Source organism: Podarcis tiliguerta (assembly GCF_965153285.1).
Source record: "Podarcis tiliguerta genome assembly, chromosome: 4".
NCBI classification, from domain to species: Eukaryota; Metazoa; Chordata; class Lepidosauria; order Squamata; family Lacertidae; genus Podarcis; species Podarcis tiliguerta.
The window spans coordinates 72,055,694-72,080,981 of NC_139537.1; the positions used below are offsets into that span (position 1 = coordinate 72,055,694).

Here is a 25,288-nt window from a genome sequence, read left to right on the forward strand (position 1 = left end):
GTTTACGCACACATTTTCTCACATCATCATCATTATTACCACCTCTACTATCATCACCTCCCACATGGCGACAGGAAAGCTATTTGAGATGCTGTCAGCAGCCCTACCTGGATAGACAATAAGACACATACACTTTCAATCGTATTTTCCCTTCCACCATTTAAATACTATTCGTCAGACATCTATGTGTCTTGCATGAGCCTTTTAAAACATACAGTGGGATGATACACATGTTGATGTGTTGTTGTTGTTGTTGTTGTTGTTGTTGTTTTAAAAAAATGACAATCAATTAAAAAAACCCAGCACCTTTTTAAATATAATTGAATGTCTTAAATATAAAATATATTCGGGTCATATAGGTGGCAGACCCTCCTGCCAAAATTTTGAATGTATTGATCTTCAGCGTAAACGTTTCAATTATTTCTGACATGCCTGCAGGTATCTAATTATATTAGACAGGATTTCCTCCACTGGGTAAAAACAGATAAAATTTTGAGGAGTCCTATTTACGGTGGTTTTCTGTTGATCAGATAGACCAACAATACAGCATTCATTAGAAAGCAGAAAAATGGCTTTGTTTCAAAGAGCTGTGCTGCATAAGTATGTGCAACAGTATAATGTCATTTCAAGCAATCTGCAAACTGTATTGACATTAATTGTCACAAGTGCTATATTCCTCTCCCTTTATATTTAACATTCGTTATGGATTGCCCTAATACACACTCATACAGTGCCTTCCACTCACATTTGTTGCATTCAAAAAACAAATAATATTTTCAGAAGGTTTTTTTTTAAAGAACCCAGGGCATTGTTTTCAGAGTGTCTAGTTTTTAAAGGAAATAATGGCACAATTTACAAACTCAGCACGTAAAAGATTCTGAGGCACACATACAACTCTGTGCATTGACATGCATTTTTAGGCTCACACTCCTTAGAGAAGAGATTGCCATCCTAAGGCCCATGGGCTACAAGCGGCCCAAGGGGGTCGTTTAACCGGCCCCCGAGCCACCTCCAAACTGAGCCACCCGCTTGATGAGTCCCCGCGCACTGCGCTAAACCAGCGCAGCGCAGGGACTTGCTTCTGCGGCGCCGGAAATCACATCTGCACAGACGCCGGAAATTGCGGGCGGGTACGCAATCCGGCCCACGGAGGGATCTCCGCTGGAGTGAACCAGCTCAGGCGAGGTAAACCTTGCCGACCCCTGCCTTAGAGCATTTAAATATACTCCTTAGAGTATTTAAAACAAAAACAAGTTCTTCCATTTAAAAAGACAGCTTGGCCACCTCAGCAGCAGAACCACACACACAACCCAATCCGCAAAATTTCTTTGAAGTTCTTCTGCTCTCCACTAAAGAGACAGAAACAACACCTCTTTCATGGAAACGAAAACTAGGGGGTGGGATTTGGAGCAGGGCTAGTTTGAGCCAAGCTGCAGATCTAAAACAGTGGGACTATGGTGTCCTGGCAACAAGATCCTATTTTCTGGGTACTTGGAAGATTTTGGCTGTGGCTGGCTGCTGTGGGAATCAGCATACTGGACCAGAGTGGGATATAGTCTGATACAGCTGGACACTTATGTGCAGAAATTACTTCAAAGCAATCCCTCCCCGACTCCTCCATTCTTTCTTAGCCCTGCCCCTACAACCCATCCCCAAACTCTCGCTGTCCTCTGCGGCTATCCTCTGCATCACTCACTGGATTTAGTATAATGGGGGAGTAAGGTAGGGAAAGGAGAGACAGACAGACAGAGACAGAGAACGCGGACAAGCAATAGTGCTGGTAGAGATGTGAGGGAAAGAGGAGCTGAGCTCAGCACTCACCTCAGCAGAGGGAAGGAGAAGAAAGCAAGGCAGAAATAAGGGACAAACTGCGTCCCTTAAAGGTTGCAGCATTTTCCCTTGAAATAAGGGACAACCCCATATTAGGTGGCAACCCTACACTAGAATCAGCCTCACTAGGGAGTTCCTAAACTCTGGAAGTCCTCCCACAAGAGTTCTCCATAGTGCAGACAACCCCTTGCCTAAAGCCTTGCCTTCAAGTTCAACTTTTTAAAGAACTGATGGTATGCTAGCTAGCGCATTGTCAAACAGCTCTTACTGTCAGAAAGTTTTTCCGTATGCTTAGTCGGAATCTCCTTTCTTGTAACATGAAGCCATTGGTTCAAGCCCTACCCTGCAGAGCAGAATAAACCAAGCACATACCCTCTTCCATGTGGGCCACACTGGGTTTCATATGCTGGGACTGACTTTTAGTCCCAGTCTGTCACTGGCAGTGAGACAATAAGCTGTGCAGACCAGTCCTACTTATGTTTCTTTCAGGTCTTTCACTGTGATGTTCTCACAACTATAGCATGAGCATTAACATTATAATGATGCATTCCATAATGGTACTTCACTTAGTGATTACATGATTGTGAAACAGACAGTATACCACACTCGCACTTTACACAGCGGGTTTTACCTCTACATGCACATTTAATCCAGGCATATGGGGTTTTTTTTTTAGTGTGCATGGATTTTTATAAGAAGCCCCATTTGTGGCTATATGCATTGGCCCCGAGTTACTGAAGATCAAGGACAATTTACTACTTTCGTTTGAAAGCTCTGATTAATACATGCAGCCACTATTCTGAGATATTGCAATACAAAACTAGCCTGAGGGCTTTTGTGTTTCTTTAAAGCATCAGACATTAATAGACTAAGTTTACCACTGGGAGCCAGGGCACAAGCCCAAAAACACAAACTCAGACATATTTATTTTATAATCGGTGTATCCCAAGCAGAATTCATCATTTCTATGAGATTTTAATGAGAGTCATGATGTGCAGAATACGAAAATAGCATTTCTTTTTCTACTACTGCTCAGTGGAGATCAGTGAATGATTAGTAGTTTTTGCTATAGATACAAAAAATTAAGTCTTAACGATCATGGGACGCAATTGAGACATTTTAAAGTAGAAAAAAAATAATTGTCTAGTACCCTGAAGACTCTTAAAATAATGATAAACAGCTTTCAGTCAAAAGTTTTTTTGTTTTTTTTTAAGCCAGACCTCGTGTTTTTAATGAAATGTGCCTCATATACAACTGCCAAATTTAGCTGCATGGACAGGCAGAGTCCCCCAACCCCAGGCGACACCCGTGCGGAATAATGCCTCAAGACAACGTGCTATGGGATTAAAATTGGCCACAATTTTATTAAATTTCAGATGTAGGGAGACCTTGGCTCAGGCATTGGGCGTTTATCCTTCCCACTCCCCAGCCGGGGATCTTGAAGACATCAGGGTTATCCAGAGTGTGTGGGGATTGGGCTGGCTCTGGAGAACATAAGTTCAAGCAGAGAGCCCTCCCCCTGTTTTGCTGCCGGAGGGGAGAGCAATGACAACCTCTCGGCATATGGCCAATGCCTCCCCTCAATACCCCTTTAACGGGGAACCCTGGGATCACCGCCGCAAGGGGGGTGGGGGTCACTGCTTCACCCCGTCCCCATTTAGGAAGATAGACTAAAGGATTCCGCCCAAGGCCTGAAACCACCAAAGTTGTGACGTTTTGCTATGGAAAAGGCAAAACCTGCCAATGCAGAAAAATTCCTTTCTGGCCCTTCAACAGCGACCCTGACGTAGCAGCGCCTGCACACCTGTGGAGAAGAGGTTAACCTGCAAAAGATGACTTAACTGAGGGAGGGCAGGGTGGGAGAAGCTCTGAAGCCAACTGACGCTTCGCAGGTAGGATTCACCTTCTGTTGTGTGGGCAGGGTGGTCCCTCCCCTTACCTGGTTGATGCCCTGGCAAAGCCTCCCCAGGCGGGATTGGGCAATTGGCTGAGGTAGGCGGAGAACTCCAGGTATCCAGCCTAGGGAGGATGAAGCCATCCTGAACTACCAGGAGCAGCACTGGGACCTGGGGGGCTGCACGTGACCACGCAAAAGGCACACCCCCCCCCCCATTTGATGTGGAGAGCGGTCATTCTCTGTAGATGCACATAATCAGAGACATGCCTGTGAAAATGGGGCAGTATTTTTTAAAAAGCACATCCTTCTCTTCTCCTACCCCATCCTACAAAACAGCAAAGGAAAGGAAAGCCCTAGTCTTTATATTGAAGGACTTCGCTTATCCTGCTCACAACCAAATCTCTTGTCTTTCCTTTTCTATTTTTCCTTCCTGCTGTCTCTGCTTCACTTAAGCTTATCTTACGTTGTCTTCTTTCATTTTTCTCGCAGTCAAGAATCTGTGCCTTCTACTCTCTCTCCCCCTCCCCCCGAGTATCTATCAAGTCACCTTCGTATTTTCTAAGTATTTCAGCTAAACATGTCCTTTACTTCACGCACTGCTGAAAGACCAAGTTGGTTCATGTGTTTAGTTCAGCTGAGAAACTGGACACAACCTTGTATCATGTGGGCCAGAGTACTACAGGCTGCATTATATCACCAGCAGGTTTTATATGGTTTCATGCGTTTCTCAAATCATCACCAAGGAGTTTCTACATTTTTATTATTATTATTATTTATACATTTGTATACTGTTGAGTTAATTTTAGAAATTCTTCTCAGTGATACAGTGTATGTAAAAACATAAAAAGACAATGACACATAAGCCTGGCTGGGTTTAGTCTAAAAAATCTATGGAATGTGCGCATAGCTAGTCACATAATTCTCTGGCTTCAAGTCAAAGCCTGCATTCATTCATATTCTCTCTCCCTCTCTCACAACCATGTATACAAATACAGGTACAATATTTAGAAAAGCCTGAATTAGTTCCAATGCAGATGAATGAAATGAGCCTAATAAAATATAATGAAACATTAATTACCGCTTACTATAAAAAATAATAATTGACTTGTTCAAAGCTCTGCACCCCAATTAAAAATGAACTTAAGGGCAGTAAAGTATAGTATTCTGTAAAGCAGACATATGAAGCAATTACATTGACTGACAATATTTGAAAATGCTTATGTGATTTCTATTATTAAAAAAAAGGTATGAATGAAATAGATAGGATCACGAAGTATTGGATACACAATTATATCCCTAAACAAACACTGCAAATGATAGATTAAAGAAACTTAACAGAGAAATGTGAGCATTTAAAAGCACTGTAGATCAGAACACGCCATCCTGTTTATATATACAACTTCTGGGGGTTGGAGATGAGATTCAGGCTTAGATCTCCACCTGCAAAGCTGCACAAACACGCTGACGTCAAAGCACTTTGCTAATTTTAACAAGCAGTTGCCTTTCTGTAGAGTCAGTCCATTGGGCCAGTCAGTCTTCTCTACACTTCCTTGCAGCAGCTATCCTGGACATATCAGGAACTGAATATGAGATCTTGTGCGTGCAAACCACATGAGCAACCTCTGAACTACAGAAGGTCCCCTTTCCACTACAATTTGGTCATATAGAATTAGATCATCTATTTGTAAAACTGGTGTAATGGCCATAGTTTGCAAATGTTCTGCAAACTTTTGTTTTGGTGCTTCTGGTAACTCACTGAAGCTGTTCTCTGATCAGACAGGAGTGAGACTGACATGGCTAAGCGTTTGCACATGATAGAATCCCAAGAGAGTGGTAGGCCAACCAAGATGGACTTCTTTGTGAACCACCTCCACACAGGTACAAAACTAGCCCAATGGGATGAGAATGGGGGTGACACTTTTTTGAGCCGTTTTGCAAAACAAACTGGTGGTTAGGCTTACTACCAGGCTACCAGAGGAGGAAAGGCTTGGACTTCTGCTCCTTTTTCTCTCCCAATCGAAATGGCTCACCTTCTAAAACCGGTTGCTGATCAGGACTTTAAAGCTACCCTGCAGGTGAGAATATTGCACCTTCAAACATGGAAGCTGACAACTGGCTAAGCTGCCATTATGCTATATTACATATATTTCTATTACATTATGTCTAGGGAACTTTGGTTGAAAGGCAGGTGTATACATCTTTAAAATAAAAACAAGTGAACAAGTGTGCAAAGAAACCATCATATGGTGTGGAATCCATCTTATCAGTTAAATAGAGCAGCATAGTGGAAGTTGCACCTAGTTGTCAGGGGCCGGTAAGAGAGACATATAGATGCAAACATGATAAGTTCATTTGCCCATAGAGAGGGTGGCTACATAAAATCAAGCACTTCTGTTTCTTAATGCAGAAAAATCCTATTTCCCACTTGGCAGAATGGTGCAGGCAACCATTCTGAGATAGTGGGCAATGCTACACAAATGTAAATTCTTCTAACATCTGGCAAGGCTGGCTATCTGCACCAGTAACCACCGCAGTTATTTTCTATGATTATGATTCCTTCCTTGATGCTATCTGTATTCTTCTTATGTTGCCAATGATGTCATCATTTTGCATACTTACAAATTAAATAGCAAATTACATCATTTCTCCTCCCATGAGCTCTGCTCTCTTAATCTTCTGATATTTCAATGTAACCGCATACTTTTTTAAAAAGCTGGATCAAAGAATAACAGGAAAAACCAAAAACACCAGATTTCACATTTTAAAAATGTATTTTTTTCAAAATCACCATTTTCTAGGACCAGCGATTACCAATGCATTTGAATTGTAAATATAAACCAATCTAGCAATAAGTAAATTGTCAGAATATTATCAAGTTAAACAAACATTCTCATATTACCTGTCATCTGTACATACTGCATGATTCTACAAAATCAGCCAATCAAGACATAGCTGAAATACTCTACTTATGTTTAATAAATTGCTCATTGATGGATGAATCTCAAATTAAATGAATTTTTCTTTGCTCCATTGCTATAAATGCCTTATAGCCTCCACAAGAAAGACTTGGGTATACAATATATGAAAGATATATATGAAAATAAATTATAAATAAAGAAGAACAGAATGCCATTCTGTAGCTAGAAAAACGCACTATGATTTTTAGGAGGGAAGTTGGTGAGCTTATATAGAGAACAAATTATTTGTAGTGCCATTCACAGTGCAATGTTCAAAAGCAAGACCCTTTCCTTACGGAGATGCTTTGAAGGTTTAAAGGATCAAATGGATCATGTTAGGTTACAGAAGCTTTCAAATAAAGCAAGATGATAGCAGCAATGGGAAATGCTGTCTTTCTGCCAAGATTTGTTGAAGATAAAAACCACATGCTAAATTATTTTCAGGGGAAATCCTCTTCAAATATGGGAAGCCTGGCTGGTGTGTTTTCTACATTAAAAGGAGGTGAGATGAACCTTTCTTGACAAAGGAAGTTAATCTCTACAGTGGAAAAGGATGCAGGCATGGAGGCCCAGTGACAGTCCTGTCAAACCTAGAATTTCTTTGCTGATCTATATGCCATATGGCAAACATAGCTTGCCTGTCCTCTCCAGTGTGCTTTTGCACAGCTCACCTGCTGTGTGTGTGTGCGCGCGCACACACACACACACACACACACACACAGAGCGCATGGTCTGTTTGGCCATTTGGACTGGTGAAATTTTCCTTACAAAATCTATTAATATTTTAAAAACAATACATTGCATATATGCTCTTTTGCATAGATGGTATTTAATGCATGTCCTACAACAAAGTCAAGCCACTGATGTTAATGGACACAACTAACTTAGGTTCATAAATTTCAATTGGTCTACTCTGAGTAGGATGAAGTTGAATACAACCCAGAAGCAGAGTAATTGTTTGAAAGACAGCAAGCAGCTTGAGCTCATGGATGCTTATCCATGTTGTTTAGCATTATGTGCAACCAGGCTGCAACAACAGGATTGTATCCTTAACGAATATGATTGTTATTGAGTTTATATCCTACCCTTCTTCCAAAGAGATGCAGTTGGTAAGCATGGCTTTCCCCCCTCTGTCTTATCCACACAACAACCAGTTTAGGCAGAGAGATGGTGACAGGCTCAAGGTCACCCACTGAATTTCATGGAGACTTAAGACCCAGCCTACTTATGGGACATGCGCCAGCTTTATTCCAGAACCTTTATAAGCTTATGCTAAAGGAAAGTGCTCAGTTATGACTCGATCCATCAAATGCAAATGAGATTCCCGGCAACATACCAGGATAGTTCATAGCAGACAGCTGAGTAACAAGTTTACAAAATAAATTTTGTTCTTAGCATAATGCTGCCATTCCAAAGACTCACAAGATGAATAGCTCTTGAGCATTCGCTATTAATTAATCAATTTTTTTCCAATAAAATATTCTATGGGGAAAAGAGAAAGCATTAAGTAAAATAAATACGGGCAACGTGTGGTTGCAAATACAAACAAGTGAACACAGAAATATGAACAAAACATTCACTGTATGCTTAAAGACATAATAACTTAGATACAAGATTGATTCTTCAACGGCTTGATCATCTGTATTCTGGCTTACTTGGACATTCATTAAGTTTATTGAGGCTCGTTGTGGGGGGGAGGCATGTAGATGCACATGGAGTCACAGCACAGTTTTTTAATTAAGCACTTCAAAACGAAAACCACTTTCCAATACATATTAAATTAAATTTATAATTGAACGATTAAGAGCTCTATGCAAGGAGTAAAGCCTACCAAAAATTAGTTCTGCCTAATGTCCAACCCCAAATAACAAACTACACTTTTCTTTTCAATAACTAGATGGGTGGATGTTTTGGACCCTATTCTGGAAGTTATCAGTTGAATATGTCCTGGTCCTTGTGTACTTTTTCTTTAAGCGCTGAACTTCCAAACAATGTATAAATCAATGTGCCTCAAAATTACAGCAACCAGAGAAGGGTGAGCTTTTTGTATACATTTTATTGAAGTATATATGTATGTTCACCTTGCTCTATAGTTGAAGCACATTTTGTAAGCAGCAAGCTATCACTCACCATAATCAATTTACACCTTATATTGTCGGCAAATTTAGTGACACAATAAAACAGAGCAGCACTTCTGCAGATTAATTACATTAAGCACGGCATTAGGCACTGAGGACAGGATGATAACAGCTACTACACCTTTTGTATATAAAGCAATGTGAACAGTGTGTATTTCACAAATATAAAAATGTGCTGAAATGTATGGTAATTATTTAAGTGGTGTCACAATGCCTAAAATAATAAACAAAAGGCAGCATGCATGATCAGGGTACTTACACTCACAGAGAATTTAAGCATCTGATAAATTAAAAAAATGAGATTCTATGTTTGTACGGTTTATGCCTGCAACTAAAACTTTCACTTTGGTTGTGAGTGTACACAAGGGACTGAAATAACAAAATACAGTTCTTTTTACAATAAAGGCAAAGGTTGTTCTAAACTCCATTAAATAAACATACTTTAAATGAAAATACTGCCTTGAAGATTCCAAAGCTGCAATGCTTTTTTTGCATATATGTATGGACCATGACGCGGGTGGCGCTGTGGGTTAAACCACAGAGCCTAGGACTTGCCGATCAGAAGGGTGGCAGCTCAAATCCCTGCGACGGAGTGAGCTCCCGTTGCTCGGTCCCTGCTCCTGCCAACCTAGCAGTTCGAAAGCACAGTGCAAGTAGATAAATAGGTACCGCTCCAGTGGGAAGGTAAATGGCGTTTCTGTGCACTGCTCTGATTCGCCAGAAGTGGCTCAGTCATGCTGGCCACATGACCCAGAAGCTGTACGCCGGCTTCCTCGGCCAATAAAGCGAGATGAGCGCTGCAACCCCAGAGTCGGTCACGACTGGACCTAACGGTCAGGGGTCCCTTTACCTTTACCTTTATGGACCATGAAGATATTGTAACTAAGAAGATCTTGTAACTAAGAAGATCTTGTAACTGTTATGTGAGTGTCTTCAAGGAAAGGAAAGTTACTGGGCTGCATCCCATTAAACTCAATGGGACTTATTTCCAGTTAGAGGATATAGGATTCTGTAAACGAACACAGGAAAGTGTGTGTGCGCGCACACACAAACAGAGCTTCAGTAGCCTTATGATTCAAACCAATCAAAGAGCGAGTCAGGCAACTTTTCTACTTCACAACAATAAAAATGCTCTAATCATTTCCACCCTGCTGGTAGTTTTAGCAAAAACCCAGTAAAAATGAAGCATCCAAGAAAAAGAAAAATTATTTGCAAATACCTTTTTAAGACCAGCCTGCTAATGCCATTTACCCCAGAACAGTGACGTCATGCTTGCACTTCTTTAGTAAGGCACAGCAAAGTTATAGGAACCGCTGCCTAAAATACTTACTAGAGCACTTAACAGCTCACTCATTTGTTGAGTAGCTTTATGTTCTTCTTGGGCTGGGCAGAAACAACAGCTTGCAATGCATGAGGAAGGGAGATAAAACTTCCCCGCTGTGCAGATTTAGTCCATTTGCACAGGCTCTCACACAGAAAGCAAATTGAAGTCTCTCATAAAGGCTTCTCTCCCTGCATTGGCAACCCTAACAAATGCATATGAAAATGAGTAAATCAGGCGACTTTGCATTAGAAAGGGGGGAAACTTCCTACTCTGACATCTGCTATCATAATTAAGAACAGATTTCATCACTAAACACTTGCTAGTTATGTCTGCAGTAAAGTAAATACACAGATGTGTTATATTTGCATACAGAAAAACTTGAACCACGTAACCAAAAGAAATTTGCATTTTCCTCCTCTTAAAGATCTTTAAGGGTGAAACCATCATTAACACTTTGCATGTGATTCCTCTAGTCTTGCTCATTAAGATCAGATTATAAAATATAAAGTACAATCAATAACAGGCAATGAACCTTGAATTACGTAAGGTGATCATTAACCAGAATGTACTCTTCATCCCATGAATGCAATTTTATTTGATCGCCGTTTAATTTAATTGCAAACTTCGGAAAATTTATCGCTGTTTTAATTATGCAGATGTTGTTAAGAAGAGCCTATTTATTTCTTGCCCTTTCCTAAAAGCTCAGGATGGATAACTGTTTTAAAACCAAGAACATAAATATAATATCACACTGTAAAAAATAAAAAAGCAAGTGCTTAAACAGCTTAATAAATATTAAAGTACGTCAAGCATAGTTGAATTCACACATTTGTGGAATCTTACATATTTCAAAGCACATCTGACAATACCAATAGAAATTCAGTACAGTGATCTAGCCCAGATATCTTCACCATCACATCAACTCACATTTAATAGAAATTTAATAAATTTTTAGAAGTATAATGAGAGAGATTCTTCTTATGTTCTGTACAGTGGTACCTCAGATTAAGAACTTAATTAGTTCTGGACATCTGTTCTTAACCTGAAACTGCTCTTAACCTGAAGCACCACTTTAGCTAATGGGGCCTCCCGCTGCCACCGCTGCGCCACCGCTGCGTGATTTCTGTTCTCATCCTGAAGCAAAGTTCTTAACCCGAGGTACTATCTCTGGGTTAGTGGAGTCTGTAACCTGAAGCGTCTGTAACCTGAAGCATCTGTAACCTGAGGTACCACTGTACTGTCATTCCCTCCCGTTCAATTTTTGTTCCTTTTCCCGTATCCTTAACCATTTCTTCCCCACCTCCGTCAGATAACCTCTGCTGTCCAGTTTTTCCCCACTGCTCTCACTTCTCTTATTGTCTTATCCTTTGGGTACCCTCTTCTCTTGGCGACTGGGGTTTAAATACCTCCCAGATGACAGCTTACTACCCCTTCTTTACCTCCTTGCATACAGAGAGCCAGTGTGGTGTCGTGGTTAAGAGTGGTAGACTCGTAATCTGAGGAACTGGGTTCGCGTCTCCGCTCCTTCACATGCAGCTGCTGGGTGACCTTGGGCCAGTCACACTTCTTTGCAGTCTCTCAGCCCCACTCACCTCACAGAGTGTTTGTTGTGGGGGAGGAAGGGAAAGGAGAATGTTAGCCGCTTTGAGACTCCTTCGGGTAGTGATAAAGCGGGATATCAAATCCAAACTCCTCTTCTTCTTCTACATACAAAAACATAGAGGAACACCAAACCCCCGCCAGCTGCCAACAGCAATACCAAGGCTTAGGCAATTTGTATTGCTTGTATTCAGTTCATACAACCCGAAATCCCTGGGTAAACCAAGGAATGGATCAGGTTCTCCTTAGCAGGAAAGGGTTTCTGCAAAAAGTTGTATCTATTCATCTAGCATTATTCATGCCCAAAGGAAACTGTCCTGGAGTTCTCAGAAATCTCTCTGGTGCTATCCACTTCAAGGGTGGGCTAGAATAAAAGATCCACTAATGTTCCATACGGGACGCAGGTGGCGCTGTGGGTTAAACCACAGAGTCTAGGACTTGCCGATCAGAAGGTTGGCAGTTCGAATCCCCGCGACGGGGTGAGCTCCCGTTGCTTGGTCCCTGCTCCTGCCCACCTAGCAGTTTGAAAGCACGTCAAAGTGCAAGTAGATAAATAGGTACCACTCCGGTGGGAGGGTAAACGGCATTTCTGTGTGCTGCTCTGGTTTGCCAGAAGCAGCTTAGTCATGCTGGCCACATGACCCGGAAGCTATACGCCGGCTCCCTCAGCCAATAAAGCGAGATGAGCGCCACAACCCCAGAGTCGGTCACGACTGGACCTAATGGTCAGGGGTCCCTTTACCTTTAATGTTCCAGACATAAGCTGTTGAAAGCCTAAGTCTAACCAGGAAGGGATGCGACCCTGAAAGGGATTTACAGAGAAATTCCCCACGTCCACTTCCTGCCCAGCTCAGAACACTAAGCCAACATGTGGCCCCCACAACTTTCAGGGAGACCTTGGTATAGTGCTGCCCATGGACCCTCATCCCCAACTCAAATTTATCATCTCAAGGTGGTCATGCAATGCGGCAGAACCTTATTTCTTTTTCTTTCGCCCCTGGGGAAATCCCGAGCTATGCTAGATTATGACATACAATTACATAATCAAAGAGCATATTTCTCTAAAGATGGATATGATCCCGATAGTCAATTAATAATCTTGTCTTCTGTAGATCTGAGATGGCTAAACTTAGAGATGATCAAGTCCAACATACACACTACAGACAACTGTGTTTGTGTAAACTGTATCATCTGTGCAGCTGTGCTGGCAATTAGAAAACCCAGACAGGTGTTTGCATGAGAAAATCTGCATGCCTCCAACTGACACTATAGCTATCCATCTCACCCCTGTACATGCACAATACCAACGGAAGTAATTAGTGCTACTGCATCATTAGTGCCATCCTGTAGACTAAATAATGTGGTAAAGCATAATTACCTGCAAACGGTTAATGTCAAGACTTTAATGAGAACTAGTTTGCAAAGAATTGCGCTGTCTGTGCATACAATTATTGTTAGATACATCTGTCCCTGGAGTTACCCGAGAAAGGCATTTACAATGTGGGTTTGTGAGATTGTGAGACATTTTGCGTATTATAGAGGATAAGTGCACATCACTGAATAGTGGAATAGAAATGAGTAATGATAAGCTTGTGTGGAAACTTGGAGATCCATAATGAAAGTTGTTGAGAGTATGTTTTAGAGGCTGTTATTAGAAAGATGCTCCATCTTATTTTGGTAGAGCTGATCTTCATCTTTTTTAGATGCACTGTGACCTTTCAGAGACATATATCGCATAAACTCTATGTTCAGACGGTACATTGGCTCTGCAGTCTATTCCATTCATCTCTACTGACAGGACAAAACCTTTACACCTTGTTCCCAAATCAGAAGAAATCAGATGTTCTAAGAAGTCCTCTTGCTGGCCAGGCAAACACTGGAACAGCTTTAGATGACAAACCCTGCTACTAGGCAAGCAAATTAAGGATGATGTCTTCAGATGCTTTTATAATGCCACAATGAACCTTTATTTATGTACTTACTTAGTTAATGTTTTTGAAGTCCACTGCTACATGCCTGGAAGATTCCTACCAACTTACATCACTAAACTATATAGTCACTGCTAGCCAGAGCATGGCTGCTGGTACCTTTAATTTTGTCAGCTTCAGAAAACAATGTCTTCAGTATGAGAAGGTGAAAGGAACTAAAGGTTACAACTACACAGCAATCTTACCATTGCTTTTCTTTAGTAAGAGGAGAATGAAAGTGAACCTCCATCACCACTCCCATGAATAAAATGCCAAACTCTCCTCCTCTCCCCTTTCCCAGCTTTCACTTGGCCTTGAGCAATGGCTGGGATTGCTATAGCTTTCACATGTGCCTCACATGGCTATAAAGAAAGGTAGCCAATGCATAGCTGTCAACTTTTCCCCTTTCTTGTGAGGAATCCTATTTGAAATAAGGGAATTTCTCTTTAAAAAAAGGAAAACGCTGACAGCTATGAGCCAACGCTTATACATTTTTAAAAAAAACTTTGCAGGTTCACACAAGCTTATCTAGTGCCTTTTGTGTGTCCTCCACTAGGCCTTAGAATGTGAGGGTTTCTAGAACACTACTGGCAGAATTCTGAACTGTTTTGTTTTGTTTTTATTAAATCAGAGCATTGTAGGATCCCCCCCCCACAGCTGTGTATTAGCAAATAAATGATTAAATCCAGAGCTCCTCAGTGATTCAAAGGATTTTTGCAAAGTCCATAAAGAAAAGAAGACATATAGGAAAACATAGAGCTATACAGTAAATAAACTTAGAGCAACAGAACAGAGTAAGTCTTTGTGGGGGCCACGATCCAACGCAGGGGTTTACTGACACCATGCTTTGACTAGGGGAGGGCAACTCAGAATCATCCCAATTCCTCTCGTTATTCAGACTCCACACGAAACAAATTTACACCCCTCATATTTGGAAAAGTAGAATGTGAATTTCATTTTCCTGTAGGACTTACTTCTGAGTAGATAGATGTAGGATTGCATAGCAACTGTGCTAAAAGAGTTGTAAAGCCTTGGTTTTATTTTTTTAAATAAATTTGTATTCTGCTTTTCAAGGGGGGAAATATCTCGAAAGCATATTATAAGCCACGTATCAAATATGCAATAAAGTACCACATATAACACATATAAAACAGCATAAAATATAATCTCAGCTACAAACTCACATGATCTTAGGCAAGCCTCTCTTCTGAGCAGAGTCGCCCACAACAAGAGGTTAGTTAGTGCTGTTCTACCTTACATGGCTATTCTAAGCCTTCCTGATATTTTATTTTATTATTACATTTATATCATGTAAATGAAGCCCTCGGAACGCTCAGAAACCTTATCTAAATTGTAAGTAATTTATTTATTTGTCTTCATTTTTTAAAAAAAAAACAACAACACAACACACACCCTGAAACCTATACCTAAAACCAATGTTTAACGTATTTTAATTTTAGTCTTAGCAGATAATGATTCGAATCAAACATATTCTGGTTCTTCAGCTGAAGAAATATGACTCAGGTGAAAAACGAAAGCTGTAAAAATGTGTTGGTATAAAGATAAGCACTTTATTTAATATCCAATTAAATGTGGTCACCAGAGAAATCACAGCTTACAAAAGTTTATCAGAAAAAAAAGATTAATCTATTTCAGGCTTAACCCAAAGTGTCATGAAAGGAACTCATGAATTTAGATAGGAATCCACTTATTATCAAAATACATTTTCATATTGAATCAGAACAGTCTAAATTGCTGACTATATTTATACTTGGTTCAGTCAAATTTTTATACTCTGTAGCTGCCATTAATTTTAGGACAATTATCAAACAACGATGATGAACAAACTAAAATAACCTTACGTGGTCATTTCCCCCAGTTTCATATTAACCATTCAGCTATGCACACAACTGATTCATTGAGAAAGGTTTAGAAGGTTCTTACGTGTTGACTTCAAAATTTAAAAGTAGGAGTCACCCAGAAGCACAGTGACATTTGAAAGAGCTTTAAAATTTATTGCCAGAAATTTTATTGCACTGAGTTTCTGACTACAAATTAACTTGTTCATGTTGCACAAACAACACCACAATCATGGCCTTAACAATAGCAAGGGAAACTGGGCCTTTAGAAATCATGGACCTTTAAAAATATTTAAATGTGGACTTTTTACAGTTCGCTACCAGAATAACAAGAGAGGTGGAATTTTATTGCTGCACTGCTTAGCCTCCTTAATGCAAATATCTTTTTTAGAAAACAATTTAAATATTTACCTTAATTTTGCAACAATGGTCCACTGGGGGCGGGGGGCACATGGATCTGTCCCTCATGCTGAAAAAGTTTCCCCAATCCTACTCTAGCAGTTTAAAGGACTTGTGGCAGGGAGTGGCAGGAGAACTGGAGGACAAACACATTTATTTTCATGTTCTCTGAGTCAACACACCTGAGTTTGTGATTTATTAAAAGTAATACAATGCATCACATTACTTAGAATGGAATGTGTATTTGGAGGTGCATTTAAGAGATGCAGTGTGGATAGACTACTTCCAATAAGGTAGCACAAACTAAGCAACGTCCACAACAAACCACAAGTCAGGAAGTGCATATATGAAGTACTGACTTTGGGATTTCCAAGCACCAAACCACCTGTAACATCAGGTGCTTGTCAGGCTGGCAACTGTCCCCGCCTGTCAAATTTGGTCTGATAAGTATCTGGCCCATGGAGTCAAAGTGATTCTCCACTCATTACATGTGCATCCCAAGAACTATTACTCTTGTTTAAGCAACAATGATAAGACTGTTTGCATTAAGTAGCAGAAAACTGCTGCGATAACTGCATTCGTATGTTTTTTTATTTGCTGTAGGATTAACAATGATCCAAATCAAGGACAAGAGGAAAAAACCTGCAGCTCAATTGATATAGTAAATGTGGTTCGTAATCTGGAAGGCAAACAAATGGAAAATGACATAAACAGGTCACCAAACATTTCTTAAGACCTCAGTGAGAATTTTCTGATGGCTGATTTATCAAGACCATAGTGCTACAGTAGCTGGACAGACTATACAGAGGTGATCATGAATAGTACAACAGGGTACTACTCTCCAGGGTTTCCCAAACTTGGATCTCCTGCTGTTTTGGGACAACAATTCCCATCATCCCTGACCACTGGTCCTGCTAGCTAGGGATGATGGGAGTTGTAGTCCAACAACAGCTGGAGACCCAAGTTTAGGAATCACAGCTCTGGGCAGATTACCACAGGTCCTAGATAGTGCCTCTAATAGGAAGGAGAGAGCTCACTTACAGATGGTACCTAACACCAAGGAAACTAGCGCTAATACGCCCAGGAACCTCACCAAAGTGCTGGAGAGGATGCACCTCCACAGGCACATACTTCCACATGTGGTGGGAATGCCCCAAAATCCAACTATTCTGCACAACAATCATACAAGAAATACTATTATTATTATTGTTGTTGTTGTTGTTGTTGTTGTTGTTGTTAATATACACAATTTTTTATTATCATCATCACAAGAAATATGCAAAATAACTAAGCAAGTATTAGAAGTCACCCCAGAACTGGCCCTATTAAACAGCTTCCAAGATAATAATGCCCACTCACATCATAAAGAACTCATAACCCACCTACTCTCTGCAGCCAGAAACAACATAGCCAGACACTGGAGAGATCTGTCAGGAGTAAGCATGGACCACTGGTACCAAATAGTATGGGAAACAGCCTTATTAGAAAAACCAACCAACAAACTGAATCTGACACGGGGACAAATAGAAGAAGACACCTTCACCCCGGTATGGCTCCCCTTTATCACATACACAGCCCAACAAGACAACAACAAGAATCCACCAACAGCATACAAATCAACATGGCTAACCTGATTCAAAAACACCCACCCACCCCAATCACACATGAAAACAAAGTTCACCACAGCCAATCACAAACGAACAACCACATCCTAGGCCAGAGGTTGGCAACCTAAGGCCCATGGGCCGGAAGGGGCCCATGAGGGTCGCTTAACTGGACCATGAGCTGCCCCCGAACCGAGCTGCCCACTTGGTGAGTCCTTGCACGCTGCGCTAAACCGGCACAGCGCAGCGCGGGGTCTCTGTTCCGTGGCTCCAGAAATCGCTTCTGCGCATGCCCAGACGCCAAAAATTGCTTCTGTGCAGGCACGATTTTCAGCGTCTGGGCATGCGCAGAAGTGATTTCCGGCGCGGTGGACATGTGCAGACGCAATATCCTCTGTTGCAAGAAACACAAGCAAATAGTAAAGAGAACCCGCACAAGCGATGCTGACACAAAACGCCACACATACATTAAGTAGAAAAGAAACTTTGCCACCTGACCCCCCCCCACTCACCATGCCCCACCTCTTTCCCCCTTTTCTTCCTGTATCAACAGATGAAACTGATCTGTAGAAAATGTAACTTGAAAAAAGATGACATTGCACATACTTTTGTAAACCAAGAAATATGTAATAAAAATATGTTTTTTAAGAAAATAATAGGAAGGAGAGAGGGACACTGCTTTTTTTTTTTCTTTTTTAAGGCAGTGGGACTGCCTAGGCTTGAGAAATCTTGAAACCAGTAGGAAAGTTTATATGAACTAAGTTAGCTGGTCCAAGTCCCCCTGCACCAGTACTCAGTCTGCACTGAGGGGGGGAAAGAACCACTGTAAATCGAAAGAGAGCAGATGAACTTTCTCCTTCATTAATTTTCCAAAATCTGTAGCTAGCAGTCTTGGGGGCCAGAGCTGCTGGTCTTAACATTAGGTAGATTAAGGCAGCTGCCTTAGGCAACACATTTTAGGTGCAAAGAAAGGGCAGCAAAACATTGCTTAATTAATTTGCTATTGTTGTATTTTTACTGCCAGGAAGGAAAAGAAGCGCTTATGAGATTTTGTGCCTCAAGTGCCAAAATAATTCGGGTAGCCTTGGATAATATGCACAGTAACCATGCCACACCATACATTTAAAGCATACCCTAGTGGCGTAGCGTGGGGGGTGCAGGGGGGGCCGGCCGCACCGGGTGCAACATCTGGGGGTTAGGGTTAGGGGGCGCAAGTCCACGGGTTGGGGGGCGCAAATTACCGGTACTTGCCTTGCCCCGGGTGCTGACAACCCACGCTACGCCACTGGCATACCCCACGCCAAAAAATCCTGAGAACCATAGTTTGCTAAGAGTGCTAAGAACTGTAGCTCTATGAGGGGGAAACTACAAGCCCCAGGATTCTTTGGGGAATTATAAAAGTGCTATGAACGAGTTCTAACCATATAATGCGGATGTGACCTTAGCATGGGGGCAAGGCACCAACAGCTGCTCCTCCTCAGGAAGCAGAATGACTTGGGCCGGCCCTGCCTACAGTTATGCTAGACATTGTGGCGGCAGATTAGTATGTTGTATCACACCAAGAGGGTGGGAACCATTTAAAGCACAGCATTGGGGGACAGGAGTTTTGCTCTCACTGGGCTCCAAGACCATAGGTAAAGGTAAAGGTACCCCTGCCCGTACGGGCCAGTCTTGACAGACTCTAGGGTTGTGCGCCCATCTCACTCAAGACCATAAGTAACCCAAATCTGTAGAAAAAATACTGGGGGGGGGGGGACATTTTGAGGGGAAGCTTTGGCAGCTACCCCTTCCCACTGACATAAACTGATATTTAAATTAATACAGTGGTACCTCAGGTTACATACGCTTCAGGTTACAGACTCCGCTAACCCAGAAATATTACCTCAGGTTAAGAACTTTGCTTCAGGATGAGAACAGAAATTGTGCTCTGGCAGCGCGGTGGCAGCAGGAGGCCCCATTTGCTAAAGTAGTGCTTCAGGTTAAGAATAGTTTCAGGTTAAGAACGGACCACCGGAACGAATTAAGTACTTAACCCGAGGTACCACTGTACTTCCTATTCAGAGTTATCCAAGCTGGGTTGTGTTGTCATATCATCTAGCTTGCCCCTTATTTCAGAGAGTCACAGCTTCACGATACTCTCCTTTATATAGCTGGGTGTTTTTTCCTGCAGTATATCTGAGAAATTCCTGCTCCATCTGTTTTACAGTCTGTCCAATGTACTGAGGTAGAGCAGTAAGTTATGTCCATAGATGCACCATAATTTCTAATGTACAAGTGCCATGAAATTATCAGTGTAGATTTATATACTCAGGGTCACACAGTGAACTGGGTTCTGAACAGTTCCTTAATTGAGAAAGACAAAAAGTAATCAAGAGCTGAGGAAAGGTCAGCAGTTTTATGTGATACTCCTAAGATATGTCTTGACATTAACAGGTTCACATAATATGGCATTTCAAATAAATGTCTAGGCTCAGCGTGTTCCCCGACTTTTGCTACTGCAAATTATGTTCTTCAAAATATAGAGTGGCAAACCATGGAGAGAGGAGCAAATGTACAGTGTATCTTCCAAAGAACCATTTGTGAAAAAAGAAATTATCAAAAATTAAAAACTGTATTAGAAATTGGTCTGTGTTTCCTTTTGGAAGTTAAATGTAAAGGTTCGTTTTCTAAAGTGCACTCTAAACTACAAATGATAACTTTGCGCAAGGAGGACAAATAGTTTATGGACTGAAATTATCACAGTAGTCACAAATGTCCACTCGGAATAATATTTAGGATGTCATATTATCCAGCTTATATATTCTGGCAGCCTATAACCTGATTTGAGATGGCACGGGCAAGTGATGAAACATTACAACTGGTAAATGGCATATGTTACACCCCAGAAATCTGAGGCATGCTCCCCAAAAATTGATTAAGCAGGATATTTCCATTCAGTTTTACAACGGAAAGGAACATGATCCATGATCCCATAATGGTGAAGGGAGCAGAGTAGACTGCTCCAGTGATTTTTTCTGGAGGGTTCACAGGCATACCCCTAAACATTTTGTGAATCTAAGTTTGCCCTCATTGAGGGGCAGTATTTCAATGAGTAGGAAAATGAATGTGCCCCTAAACATTTTTTTAAGGAAAAAAGCACTGGATGGACCCATGATTCTACTGTTGCTGCTGTTCCTACTGATGACGTTCATGCTCACATAGGAACATAGGGAGATAAATTATAGCAGATTAGACCATTGTCCCATTGCATTGTCAACACTGGCTGGCAGGAGCGTAGCATAGCTACACATTCACAGCGAAAGGTCAGCAAGGGAATGGAGGACTTGCCAAGGTGGCAGAATCCCACAAGGCAGGGCTCCTGCTGGTGCCTCGCCCACCCCTGTTGCCATGCAACCCTGGTAAGCAAGGCTTAGGGAGGGAGGAGGCACTTTTCCAATTTGCCTCAGGCAGTTAAATGGGGTGGGCTACCTCTGCCAACTGGTGCCTGTGCCTTTGACTGGCTCGTCTCTGTGTCTTGTTCCTTGCTTTGTCTTTAAAAGTATTTGTGGGGAAATCCCCTTATTGTGGCTACTGTTGACAGTTAGTGGTAACATACAGCAACCATACTAGGCAAGGATTTAATTTAGGGGTGCCCAAACTTTTTTCAAAGAGGGCGGGATTTGATGAAGTGAACATGCGTGAGGGCCAACCAAAGTTGTTGAGCTTTCTTTACATTTTTACCCCAAAGTTGTTGACCTTTTTAAAGGATTTTAAGCCAGGACATATACTGCCACAGGGGCTGGATTAAATCGACCGGCGGGCCAGATTAGGCCCCCCCAAATGTACTTTGGATATGCCTGATTTAATTATTGCCTGCTTACTGACTTATTTAGACTCACCTGGATGAGTTATCTAGATGTGGCTTGCCCCCATGTAATAGAGTATTCTGGGATGTTTGCTTTGTGAAAAGCAAGCAAGCCTGACAACCAATATATTTAATCCTGGCTCAGGATATGCTTTCTTGGGCTTGGATCAAACTTGATGATAGCATGAGCAGGTGGAACTTCTACTCCCATAAGATAAGTGTTCCCCATTTACTTCAATTCCACTTTCCAGTTACAGCCTTGCTCCTGTGTCATTGCCCATGCCATTCCAAAGGATACCCTTATCTTCAGGAATGGTCACCTGAGGCCACAGAGGGCTACAGAATAAATAGGAAGGTTGGATATACGAACTTTTGAGTTTGTTGCCTAGGATACATTTAAGTGATAGCTGCTGTTCCTAAAACTGGCACTGTTCATAAATCCTTGTGTAAACTGCATATAGGAAAACCATGACAAAAATAACTCCAATAAAAAAAAATAATCAGGAAAAAATAGTTCTTAAAAAGACTAATGCAATTTAATCACCAAGATATTTATGTGTAATATTCTAATTTTAATGTCAAAATTCTAAAGACATTAACACAGAATTAAAAGATCCAATAAATATGACCCCAGTTTTAATATATAGGACTGGACAGTTGATGTCTGTATTATGAATTGATGTGGACTATAAAAGGAATTCATCAATAAAAATAGGTTGTAAAATGTTTCCCAAGCCAGCAACTGCCACAAAATGACTGAAGTTCACTGGGAAAAAGAACAATTACATAGATTTTCTGACTAAGGAAAGCCTCATTTGTCACACTGGAAGTTGACCTAACGAAATAAAGAGTACAACCTAATTAACACGTGCATTTATAAATTTCCCCTCAATTCTCTAGCCCTAAACAGCCTTATGAGGAAACATGACCCACTGAACATAATGCTACTTAGTAGGTAAGTTCAGTACAATTCTTTACATGTCTAAAAATACAAGGGCATAGGGGGGAAATTAGTGCATGTCTTGAGTCCAGACATTGGATCTTGGCCTTTTCAATCTACCAAGAACAATACCTGAATCATAAGTTCAAGATAAAAGAGAATGGATGCATCTTTAGCAAATAATTTTAGAAGAGCTATACTGGAAACAAGTGTCTCTCTATGGCCTATTTTATACTGCAAGATGTTTCTGTTCAGCACTTCAGACCTTCATCATTCTAGTAATATAATTCATAAGCCGCTTACAATAAAATTCTAAATGTGAAACAGCAGCACTTGAGATGAGAGGCTATCATTTACACTGAGAAGTAGGATGGTTTCTGAAAGGTCCAGGAGGTCGGATATGAATTCTGATTAATGCTGATGAAACTGACTCCTAAAAATTAAATCCTGAACGAACACTTGATACCTTTATACATAACGGACAGCTAGGGTATTCTCATTAAAACAATTTCTGCAAAAATTACTTTAAGATTCTCTTTATGTCTTGATATTGAGAACCTTCAAAAGCTGATTAACAATATTAAATGAAGAACTAAACTGCATGGGAAATCAACCTTTCCTGCATATTTAAAAATAATGGCCTATAATTTGCATTCAAGTGCTATTTCATTGCCTGTAGATAGGGAAACCTCGAGAGGAAAAATGGAAGAGGAACTTGTTTTGTACAGAAACAACGACATATATTTCCAATAATCCTGTTGGCAGGAGGGTTATTGGTTTGTTCCTGTTCTTGTTTTTATTATGCATTTTATGTTCTTGTTTTGTATTTTTATATTGTGAACTGTCCTGTGATCTTCAAATGAAGAGCAGTATACAAAATAATAATTAAAATAATGATGGTAATGATGATGATGAAGAAGAATATAAAACCTGGGATAGCTCAGCTGATAGACCAGGAGACTCTTAATCTCAGAGTTGTGGGTCCGAGCCCCTCATGGTCCCTTCCAACACTACAATTCTATGAGTCTATGAAATAAATAAAGTGTATTGTTGATTGGGTGGTGACTGGCATACACCTATGGATCTAGGGATGGCTTCTTTAGGGACCACACCATTTCATTGTGATACATACACCATCCCCTAAATCCATCCAATCAAACCAGTGCACGCACACACACGACATATACATTTTTGTTTTCTTTCTCCACGACCCAATGAAGCACCCGTTTTACATCACAGTATTAATCTTCCAGCCTTTGGACAATAGCCCACTATTTGTTGTGACGGTACCAATATTTCTAAGTCATGTAGCTGGAGCCAATTGCCACTTCAGCTGCAACCATAATTTGCTGTTTGAGTGCTGACAGAACCTGTTCATCTCCAGCTATCATCTGTACATGCTAATGACGCTATTAGAAAGAAAGGTATCTATATCCTTTGAACCAGGGCACTGACTTCTTACCAGCCAACCCCTGTCCCATTTCAGACTTTAAATGCTATTCATTGACCACCATTACACAGGTGTGAAGAAATAGTCAATCAACTAAAATCCATTTTCAATTGGGATTAGTAATCAAGTCACTGGAAATCATACAATTTAAGCACTAAAGGAGAGTGGACCAAATGGGAATCAAAACTGTAGATATCTTACTAGCCAAGTAGGCAGTTGAGACAATCACAAATTTGAAGAATGACCTGGAATCCCTCCCCACCCCACTCTAAGTCCTTGTGTAAGTTTGCCACTTACAGACTGAGTAAAAATTAATACCCTCAAAACGCAGTGCAAAGTATACTTTCTAGGAGAAAAAAAGTCAATGTAGGATGTCAGTGTTTTGAAAGGGATTAACTAGTACATAAACAGCACATGGAAATCTCTGTTGCACTTACCTCTTCTTGTTTGGGAATATTAAATTTTGTCAGTTTTGACTTGGTCCTAGCTGAGTCAGCTTTGGCAGAAGGCATTCCTCTATATGAGGTGCAGAGCAGGCTAGTTTCAGCTGGCACCTTCAATCTTGGAGACTCCTCAGGAGCCTGATCTTGGCCATCCATTGGCCTTACATATGCTGTTGGTTTCTGCTGAACTATACTGGGCTTCGAAGCAAGGGAAGGAGGAAAGTTCTGCACACAGTGTCCATTGCTATGCATAGCTGGCCTCTCCTGAGACTGAGCTCCACCTTCTCCACCAAAGCTCAGCTTTGACGGCTGCTGTTGTGTTCTGCTGTTGTCCCCAAGCGAAGACAATAAAGGACCTTGGGCAACACTCGACGGAGATGGTGATGAGGGATTGGATGCATAATGTGTAATATTTTCTAAACTGTTCTTTTGGCTAACTGTTTTAAAGTCGCTATTGTGTGCATCTGGCAATCCATGTCTATGTTTGCTTCCCCTTTGCTGGTTCTCCAGAGTGTGCCCAGACTTCTGCCAACCCATTGCAGTGTTCTTGCTCAACTGCCCAGAAAGTGCCGCTGGTAAGGAAGATGGAGAAGCGTGAGTGTGGGGCTTTGTGTCAGCAATGAAGTGTTCCTCAGCTTTGTTCACAGACGTTTGTGAGATACACGGCTTTGGAACACCAACAAGGTGGCTTTGATTGGATCGGTCTGTCAGCAGTTCTTTCATCTCATCGTAGTTGCCCAGGGTATTCTGGATACGGCTGGAGAGCTCGTCCCCTTTGTTAGTCTGCAAAGCAAGTGAGCAAGAATAATTTTAAATTATCATTCTGTGACAAAATCGAAAGCAGCCACCATGTTGGTCTGTAGCATCAAGAATAACAAAGAATCTTGTGGCACCTTAAAGAATAGCAAAGGAAATCGTCATGAATATGCAACAGTTCAGAAGCACATTAAATGAAGAACCACATTAAATGTTTTGTTTTGTGAGGACGCAAAAAGGTTTTCAATTTACTCTGAACATGGAAAGCTACATGAGCTTCA

At 41.1% G+C, this 25,288-nt stretch overlaps 1 protein-coding gene and 1 long non-coding RNA gene across 9 annotated transcripts in view; one reads left to right on the top strand and one right to left on the bottom strand.

Moving 5' to 3' along the window:
• LOC310676390 overlaps positions 1-24,886 on the top strand; it is a 101,158-nt gene extending 76,272 nt beyond the window's left edge. The window contains exon 3 of the long non-coding RNA XR_014510527.1: positions 24,762-24,886. This is a non-coding gene — a long non-coding RNA (uncharacterized lncRNA). The remainder of the gene's footprint in view (positions 1-24,761) is intronic.
• Positions 1-25,288, bottom strand: part of AFF3 (ALF transcription elongation factor 3) — a 228,518-nt gene that overhangs the window by 149,978 nt on the left and 53,252 nt on the right. For all 8 annotated transcript variants that reach the window (XM_083437609.1, XM_083437607.1, XM_083437608.1 and 5 more), the window contains one exon: positions 24,246-25,034. In XM_083437609.1, coding sequence (XP_083293735.1) covers positions 24,246-25,034 — 789 coding nt within the window. The remainder of the gene's footprint in view (positions 1-24,245; positions 25,035-25,288) is intronic.